Genomic DNA, 9930 nt, shown 5'->3' with positions numbered 1-9930 from the left:
TAATACCTGCTTACCAATGATAGAATATTAGAATTGTACCCAATATTCATACAACCTCTTTCACCCGCGCATATGTAGACCCGTCGATACAATGGCCGAATTCGAAGAGGGAATTGATGTCAGTGGTTCTACTAGTTCTAAGACGAAAATGGAAATTGAAAACGATCCTAAATCGAGTGAGGATGAGGAAGAAGATGACAACGAAGATATTTTTGAAGTAGAGAAAATAGTCGGAATATCAACGATCGATGTAAGATTATTTTGTTCTGATTGTTATTAACAGTTATCCTCCGCTGTGTGTGCCAGGCTCCAGGCTTAGCTGAGTGCTCTATCTTATTCTTAGATCCCTGTCAGATACTTTCATTTTGTAGCAGCTGGCTTACTTGACTTTTTTTCAGAAGCATACAATCCCACAAAAGATAACTGATCTTGTTTTCATCATATGTCATTCAATTATTTATTCATTTGTGAAATATGAATTATCGAAACTGAATTATCAATGAATTGTGAACAGCCTTTTTTGGAAAAAAAAAATTTGAAGCTACCATCGCTAAGCAAACCAAAGTTTTAGATCACCAGGGATGGATCTAGTCAAGGTTTTTGAGTCAGCCTACTGACTGCTCGGCTGTAGAAAGGCACCTATGTCATAGAAAATTTTAAATTTTTTGGGCTCCGAGATGCAATCTGAGTCAATTTGGGGCATCAAGTCCTTCTCTGCATCGACAGAATATGACATTTTGACATGTTTAAGAAAAATCATTAAGAAGGAATAAGAAGTTTACACATTGTCGATTATTCTCATTTAAATTGACCATGTTTTGTTAATTACCAGAACTTGAAAAATAGAAGGGCACTTCTGCATTCGTGAGTACTGCTCAAGCGGTAGTAGCGTTAGGCTGGATCCGCCCTAGTTAGTTACCTAATCATTGGTGGTAAGCTTTGATAATCGGTTGGGCTTTGAAAATATTCGATCGTGAAACTAAACCACAGGCAGGTAACTGACTAGATCCGCCCCGATTGTCAAGTCCTTTTTCACTTAGATACCAAATTTTGTTTCAGCAATGTATATTAACAGAAACAGAAAATGTTGCCAAACTGAATCTGAAACCAATCATCCCTTGAACCTACTAAATTAGATTAGGCCTTAAGTCAATTTTGAATTTCAATAGGCTAAATTGATTGGAGTAGGCTTTAATGGTTTGTTGGATTTTGGAGCTTATGCAATAAAAACATTTACTTTTTGGAGTGATCTATTCTTATTTGATAAACAATTTTTTTCACATTTCAGGGTAAGGAAATGTACAAAGTTCGTTGGGAAGGCTACAACCCGAGCTATGATACCTGGGAACCTTACGAAAATCTTATGAGCTGCGTTGACATGATTGACGCTTATAAAAAGCAACAGCAGGAAAAAGCTAAGAAGAAGAAAGATGAAGCCGTGAAAAGAAGAATGTCGGTCAGTAAAATATATCTTGCATATTTTATGATATGTAAACCCATGTTTGGCTCTGGACCTGGTTAAGCTATGTCTTGTATTGATGGGGTGGTGGAACTATTTCTGAAATGATGCCGTTACTTCGACTTCGCTGTGGGCGGCTGCATTGCACTCATCTAGGCTTTTCTAATAGTGTCTTCTCACAGCACCTTATTTCATTCTTTGTTGCTTTATGCATGTGCAATTATTCCTCAGTTTTATATTTCAGGATAAAAAGAAATCATCAATTGCTAAGGTTTGCACTTTTTCTATGTTGCTTGTTGTACTAAAAAAAATTTTGTTGTAAAATTGATTTTAGATTAACCTTGATCTAAATAGGCTATATATCATAGAATTGGATTCGCTATTGTGACGGATAGATGAATTCAAATATAACCGCCTCTGTTGGAAAATGGATTACTCGGATTAAATTTGGCTTAATGTCAAAATAAGAATTTTCTGTATGATCGCTGAATTACAATCTGTACAAACTTCTGTTACTTATCAGGCATATTGCATGAGTCGTACAGAGGATTGTGTCGTATATTGCGATTTCATCATAATGCCATCATATACCATTAAACCTCTGTATTCCAAATGTAGCTAGGTTATTTCACTTTTATAGGAATCAAATTCGATTCAGGTAAACTTATTTTGTTTAATAGACAGTTGTGTTTATTTTAATATTTTGTATTCTCTCAGGCAAGAGCCTCCATTTGCGGTAATAGTTTTTATCAAATTCGCCAGTTAGGCTATAAGATATTCTATGAACCTATTGTAAGAAGTTATATTTTGGTACGTTGCCAGCGGGGATATACCTCAGAGAATACAGTATTTATGTTTTTAAACATTTTTCATTTACGGGTAATGAGATATATCAGAAATGCTCAAGTATGCATAGTTATTAGAGATGTGCCATTTTGGTTTTCCCTTGTCAGTGATAGAAATGACAATCATTCAGCTGCTGAGATTGAATTTCAGTTCTACGTATATTACAGGGACCGAAGTTTGAATACATAGAAGATGACGAAACGACCCTGAAGGATACGTTCTGGGAGGATTTAAAAGACGGCAAGATCAACGTGTTCGAATGTGATATGTATTCGAAAGTAAAAGGACGCGCGGCGAGGCCGACTAATCTTAAAGAGGGCGGTGGAAAGGATGACGAAATTTTGAGCGACTCGGAGCAAAGATCTGAACCAAAACGCAAACGCGTCGCCGATAAAGGAAATTCCGCGAAGAAGAAACAACGCAAGAGCGTTGATAGCGTGAGTTCGGGTTCTTCGTCGAAGGACACCAGTGAAAAGAGCAGTAAATCAGACTCAAAGAAAAATAAAAATGATGATTCGCCGCCGGCTCCGGAGAAATCCAATGCAGAATCTCTAAAATCTAAATCGGAAAATCAAGAGAAAAAAGTGGCAGATTTAAGTACGCCGATTTCAAAAACAACATCGGAATCTAATATCGGCAAGATTACCAGTGATTTCTCTGCATCCAGTAAATTAGATAATGCTGATACAAAAACTGCTAAATGTGATGAAAGTTCTAATGGAAGTAATAGTAGTGTCGCCAGTATTTCCAACTCTGATAACGATCTGCCTACATTTATAACTAAAAAGTCTAAAACAAACAGTTCTATCACTGTAACTCTAAGTAAACCAGTAAAAGATGACGAGAAAAGCTCAACCCACAGTTCTATGATGAAATCAACGTCAAATAAATCGCGCAGCAGTGGCGGACTGTTCAGTTCATTCATGTCAACTGATAGTAAAAATACCAAAAACCATAGCACCACGTCTGTTGACAAAATTGACAAATCAAAAGTCGACAAGCAATCTAATAATAAATCCCTGATATCAAAGAAAACTTTGGATTCCGTAAAAACTTTGTCATTCTCAAAGCAGAAAGGAAAATCTGATCATAAATCCACGGAAAGTAAAAGCTCTACTAATGATCATTCTTCGTTGGTTATAAAAGTGCCAGTGAGTAATAGTGCAACAGTTGCCGAATCGTCGGCGACTTTGCCTGAAAAGGATAAATTGCAGGAGAAAAAGAAATCTCGCCGGGCTTCCATCGATAAAGAAGAAAAGATTAAGTCAATGAAAAAGGAAGGCATTCTATCAGCCGCAAAAGACATAAAGAAAAGCAGTAAAATTGAGAAACGATCAACGAGCATTACCTCAAAATCTGAACACCAGAACAAAATTAAAGATGTTGAACAAGAGTGGCTTCAACAGGAAGACCCATTTTTGGTAAGTCTTCATTTCAATGTCATTAAGATATTTCCGCACTGAAACCTATCTGTTAAGCTCCTAGCCACAGTATTTATTACTCTAAAAGCTAAGTATCAATATTCTGAATCTTGTCGGGGAAACAGGGATTTTAAAAATGCTGTTTGTTAAGATAGAATTGCTGAATGCGACGTGGTTGAATTTGACATTTTCATTCCTAGGAAACCAATTTAGAACACATTAAGCCGACGACCAATCTATTTGATTTGGTTGACAACGATGACAGGGGTATGTATTCAAGTAGTTCGTTCTGCAATTGATCTTATTCTAAGAAATTGCTTCGCATGCAATTACTGTTATATGAATCACTACTGCTGAGCTGAATATCTATGAATGGATATTTGTAACAGTTCGAAATCAGCTCCTCTATTTATATATGTATTTTCTGAATTCCCGATATCTAGAAACCGTTGATGTACCCCTTGTTCCCGCATCACATGAGCGAATCGAACATGTGAATTATTTCAGTTGTCTGATTTGATTGCAGATTATGAAAGCTTTAAATACGAACTGGAAGATGTTGATATTGATGAATGGGATCGACAGGAGACTGAAAGAATATCTCAGAGGCCTCCACCAATAGAACTAACGAACAGTAAGGGTTGTAATGAATGCTATAATAATATGTATTGACTGATAATGTTACGAATGTGTAAATTCATCTCTTCAAATGCTGTTCACTACATAATTTGAAACTGCAGCTAGTTCATGATCGTTTGGCTTTTGGATAGCTGATTATCATTAGTCAGTTTTGTCGGATGATTTACTATGGTATTCTCTCATCACACCATATTGATCGCTGTAACCTGGATATACCTAGAAGCATGAATCCTGGCAGCAGATGTGTTTGAACCAATGATTTCATTCGTTATTTGATTATAATCACAGGTGAATTTAAGTATGCCGTGAAGTCCGGTGATTATATGAAAGTGGAACAAGCGCTGCGGAGTGGTTGTGCTCTAAACCTGGAGAACACGGATAATACCGGAATGACGTTGATGATGATAGCTGCTCAGCAAGGTTTCGACGATATCATTGAAACGCTGTCAACCAATGGAGCGCATATAAATTCCCAACAAAAAAACGGCATGACCGCTCTTATGCACGCTTGTGAGCATGTACGTAATTGAATTAAAGAAGTCAGACCATTAGAATTTCAAGATCCCTTATGAATTAGACTATACTTCAGATGTAAACTAGTGGATAAGAAGCTAAATCATAAAATTCTTCAATTTAAACCTCAACTGTACCCTCTTATTGTGTGGATATTGTTGGTTTTTTGTAGGGTCATGTTTGTACTGTATCTCTGCTGCTTCAACTCAATGCCCATGCGAACTGTGTTCACTCTTCGACCGGTGAAACGGCGTTGATGAAAGCTGTTAAACGCGGTTACAAACAAATCACGAAACTACTGCTCGAGAGTGGTGCGAACTTCGCGGCAAATGGACCAAACGATATGACTGCTGCAAAACTAGCTAAACTGATGAAAAATCAGGATATTCATGATATGATTGTATCGCATATTAAAAAGTAAGTATATCGGCTGTGTATGGATCTTGATAGTCATGTGTGCATTTCTATGGATTGCTAATACTATTATCCGATTTATTATGAAAGTATGCGATAATTCTCACTCATTTTTCAGACTGTCCATGGCATTCGAGAGTCAGGTGAATGTAACTGTGAATAACGCAGCTAAATTATTACACCCACTGTTCCCCATACAATGTTTAGCTATCAATGAATCGGAGTCATTATTCATTAACTTCAAGCATGAATTACAGCCGACTGTTCCAGGTAAGTGTATTATCAATTCCTTTACACAAATGTTTTCTTTCTCCATTAGATACCTTATTTGATATTTATGATTTGATGAATCTGACCGTTTAGTATTCTTTTGCAGGGGTTGGTACACTTTTGTTCTTGGCCCATACTAGAATTGCAGGTCAGGATATGAAATGTCGCTTCCAAGGTTCGTGTGCCGTAAAATCAGTCATCCTGAATGGTGTTGTGCAGGCACCCCTTACAGAGGTAACTGCGATATGTATTCAATGATTTTGAGTTGTTCAGTTACTCGTATATCGGTGTGTTTCATAAAGTGAATAGCTTTACATTTGAGAAATCTTATTTGACTACAGGATGGTAACTTTGTGATGACTTTTAGTCCGCTTCATAATGGAAAAAATGAATTACATATAGTGTTGGCTCAGGCGCAGAATACACGAGTAAGTTATTATTTCTACAGATCTGATTCATAATAGGATTTATCTTGCCTGACTGACTGTTAAGGTGTGTATAGGCAGTTGGATACCATTTTTCACTTTCCATTTTTATCATTTCAGGTGAAACTTGTAGTATGTGCATATAAAGCCCACTTAACTATTCCTATGCCAGTGTGTTGAGTGTAGAGGTGTGTCATTAACTGATATTGTTTACTTCATCAGTCTGCAATCACTAGATGTTCATATTTGCTGTCATCGTCAATTTATCTTGATTATATTTGTATTTTGCTTTGGTTAAATTTCTTTGAAGACATTACAAATTATAGATAAAATACACATCTTATTTGTTGAGACAATAATTGATTTTACAGTTTTCAAATTAATGAAACGTTTTTTGTATTGTGGATTGCTTAGAATTGCTCTAGAATATGAGCAGTATGATGTAGTTGTAAGAAAAACATCTCGAGGTGTGTTTGTAGAATATCAGTTGTTGCCGGTTAAGTAAATATGGATGTGAAATGAGGCTTTTCTATGTCTGTCTGGAGCAGTTACAATGAAAAAGTTAGTAATTTTTATGTGCTCTCTTTAGGGAATATTGTTATAGGATATAAACTGGTGAAATGAAGCCATTTTGCATTATGTTTAGATTTTTGTGATTCCTGTATAAAATTTTAAACTGATTGAGCCAAAATGCAACTATTTCAGTATTCAAATTTCCATTATGTGTTCAGTGGTTCTTAAGCTCAGTATTGTTGTAGTACCTTGTATTATCACTATAGTTTTATATATATGAAGCAGTGATGTGTAAATTCTGTACGATCTGATGTGTATTGCCGAAAAAAATATTGTCATCAGTAATCTCTAGTTGTGATGATGACGTTGAAAAGAAATGACGTGGTTGTGTAGTGACTAAATGCTAGAATCATGTACTAAATTGAGATTTTAATTCATATGCATTGTCACTATTCAGCCTGCTAATAGAAAATATTTTCTAATTTCTTACACATGGGTCCTATAGTTGTTCCATATGTTCTGTTTGTAAATTCATTGAAAGCTATACTGCCATACATACGTAGTTTTAGTTTTACTTAGAAGTACATGAATATACAAAACGCATCTGTAATTTAGTTTAGTGGGGATATATTGATTTATCACTGTGGTGATTCGTCTCAAGATACAACCAGGATGCATTTTATTTACAGTATTTGTAAATATGTGAGATAATTGTGTTAAGAAATCTTTTGTTCTAATGTAAAATGAAAACTTGTTAACTTGTTTGTTGATCACTTATTACGCAATAAAAGGATAATATGAATTTTGAAATGTTTTTGTTAATGTATCCTTGCTCAGGCATTGATAAGCTGTTGTTTGGCTACCGACAGGGTCCAAAGTTTATTATGGCTTACTGAATCCACTTTCAGTCCTCCTTAGTTTACAATTTTAGACTGAAATATCTCTTTAAAATATTCCCCGTGTATTCGTTTAACCTGGGAAAAAAATAAAGGAGGCCGCACTGTCTTTATTGTTACTCGTAAGGGATGGAATGACCATGATAATGGTATGCTGATGTACGGTGATGGTTAGTCAGTAACCTGTCTGGTTTTAGTTTCACAGGCCCATCCGATTATAAAAGCTTACCCCACCAATAATTAGGCAACTAATTAATTAGGTAACTAACTGATGGTATGCTGATTAGTAGAAGATACGACCCGGTACCCGATACGGTACTGTAGCTTTGTACTGAATTCGTGTCAACGAACATATTGAAACAAATAGCATAGTGCCCTTGGCCTTGCTTTACGGAGATTTTCCTCTTAACGATATTCAGGCCTATGCCCTTTTAAGATTTTAGGAATTTACCGTAGAACAAACTAAAAATTTTGAGTGATGAAAGTCAGAAGCCTGGATCCCCAGTTTTCCACAAGCAAGAAAAATGAAACGGATTTGGTCTACCGGTACCATAACTCCAGAAAAAAATCTATTTTGACCACCCGAGTACCATAGTACCATTTGACTCCGCAACTGAAAGATTAAGGACTAGTAAAAGCCTATTGGAGTTCTTGGTAGACCTACAGCTAATGAACGAAAGAATTGATAACGAAATAATTCATATCCTATGGGCCACAAATGCAAAATATAGGGACTTAAAATTGGCAAATTTTTGGGCAAAAATTTGCGTTAAAAAATTACCAGTACTGCTAATACTTTATTTTAATTTGTTTATTTTAAGGCGCGTCATTGCCTAACTAGCAAGACAGCAACACTAACGACATTAATGATAGATGGATACAGATCTGAATCACTAAATACCCCATTCCCTAGAGATCATCTAATGAACGACTTCAAATGGCAAGCGAGTTGACTCTCATTAATGCATCCAGGATAGATGGCGTCTGGCACATTTACCGATGTCAGAATGTGCAAATTTATGTTAGCTCGCCAGTTTCCCAGTGATGCAGGAATAAAAAGCTGAACTATGACATAGAACAGTAGGAGAGACATATGGATATATATGAATGAAGCTGGTAAGTGTACGAAGCGTCGTGTAATGTATAACAGATATGTTGTGACGATTTTAATTCAGGATTCTTTACATCAATCGAGATGGTCCATCTTTCGCTAGACCTCTTCATCCATTTGACTCATTGCTAACTACATAATGTTATTGAGCTATGGATGTACGCAGTGGGTAACTGTTCGTGTCTGCACTAACATCAAGCTATATTTTCTTTGATTTAGTATCAAAAATCTAATAAGGTTAGTTTATTACTACAGTATGGGTTTAGGTAAGCGTCTTTATCTACGGATATTGCTACAACGATGAAACTGTTTAAAAAGAAAGATCAAGAAAGAGCAGGCCTAAAACTACATATTATTCCACAGGCTTCTGGAGGTATCAGGACCCTTAATTTCATATTTCATATTAGTCTTATGATTAAGAATCTAATATTCAATACACGTACAGATCGATTTCCATTATTATTCAAAATGAAATCTCTATTACAATATTATTCCCTGTGTCAGTAGTTTATTGATTAGCAACCTAATCCTCACTTGGTCATAGATCACCGCATTTTAAAGCAATTTTTGTGCCTAGACTTTTAGAAATGACTTTTCATTTATGTATTTTAAGCTTAAATACGGAATTATGATGGATTGGTTCTGACTTGATTATTAAAATAGAAATGCATCATTCAAAGAGTACCGGCAAACGATGTCGAAGATTGAGGAGCAAGAGAAAAGGTAACTGATAACTGATTAATGAAAATATATAAATTAATTAGATCCAGAACTGAACTCAGCTGGATCCTTTATTCTGGCATAAGAGATCATAGTGTGTTTTGATGATTGAATATTTAGTTGTAATGAATGTAGATTCAACAGATTCTCATTAGGCCTTCAAAACAGGCTCTCGACACTAGATTTTAAAAGCAAATGTATGTAAATAGCTATTTACAACAGTATTGAATAAAAAGTCCAATTGGATCAGAAAAGGCTTAACAAGAATATACTTGGTAATTGAATTTTCATAAGAACCAGATGGTCACTCCGTTAGGTTTTTTGTAAATCAGGCCCATGAGACTTCACTGTTCATATCACTATACAATTATAATGTATTCATTCATTTCATATCGCTAGCATCAACTGGCTTCATCAATTGCTGTTATTTCAAACAGTTTTGACACGTTCACTTACATGTTTGGCGTTTAATATCGATCAGCCGTATCAATAAAATTCCTATCAAATGTGATAGAAAATCGTTCACCTACAAAATATCCCTGCACGATTTTGCGCAGTAATTACGAAACGAAAACAAATATGCAACTCATAATTAGGCCATTAAGAATACAAGGTTTTTTTAGGGGTAGTCGGTTGAATATTGCGGCTGACAGTTCTAATGCTAGCTTGTCACGTAGATAACCAAGCTGTATCATCAAAATTG

At 35.7% G+C, this 9930-nt stretch overlaps 1 protein-coding gene across 2 annotated transcripts; it reads left to right on the top strand.

Moving 5' to 3' along the window:
• Positions 1-99: 99 nt before the first annotated feature.
• Positions 100-7288, top strand: LOC141901387 (uncharacterized). 2 transcript variants are annotated; one of them, XM_074788598.1, is made up of 12 exons: positions 100-250; positions 1289-1456; positions 1704-1730; positions 2473-3726; positions 3927-3993; positions 4253-4360; positions 4654-4883; positions 5051-5295; positions 5411-5562; positions 5669-5796; positions 5904-5990; positions 6108-7288. In XM_074788598.1, exons 1-12 carry the CDS (start codon positions 149-151, stop codon positions 6165-6167), a joined length of 2628 nt encoding a protein of 875 aa, XP_074644699.1. In that variant the 5' UTR covers positions 100-148; the 3' UTR covers positions 6168-7288. The 2 variants fall into 2 exon arrangements, with proteins under 2 accessions (XP_074644699.1, XP_074644706.1); XM_074788605.1 differs by lacking the exon at positions 1704-1730.
• Positions 7289-9930: the final 2642 nt, after the last annotated feature.

This window comes from Tubulanus polymorphus, chromosome 1, assembly GCF_964204645.1.
Source record: "Tubulanus polymorphus chromosome 1, tnTubPoly1.2, whole genome shotgun sequence".
NCBI classification, from domain to species: domain Eukaryota; kingdom Metazoa; phylum Nemertea; class Palaeonemertea; order Tubulaniformes; family Tubulanidae; genus Tubulanus; species Tubulanus polymorphus.
This window is presented reverse-complemented; position numbering and strand designations above follow the sequence as displayed.

Bases quoted from the DNA above. Each gene is read 5' to 3' on its own strand.
- LOC141901387 (XM_074788598.1), top strand. From the start codon at position 149: ATGGAAATTGAAAACGATCCTAAATCGAGTGAGGATGAGGAAGAAGAT. The intron at 5,296-5,410 runs GTAAGTATATCG...CTCATTTTTCAG, and splicing joins ATTGTATCGCATATTAAAAA to ACTGTCCATGGCATTCGAGA. The intron at 5,991-6,107 runs GTAAGTTATTAT...TTATCATTTCAG, and splicing joins CTCAGGCGCAGAATACACGA to GTGAAACTTGTAGTATGTGC.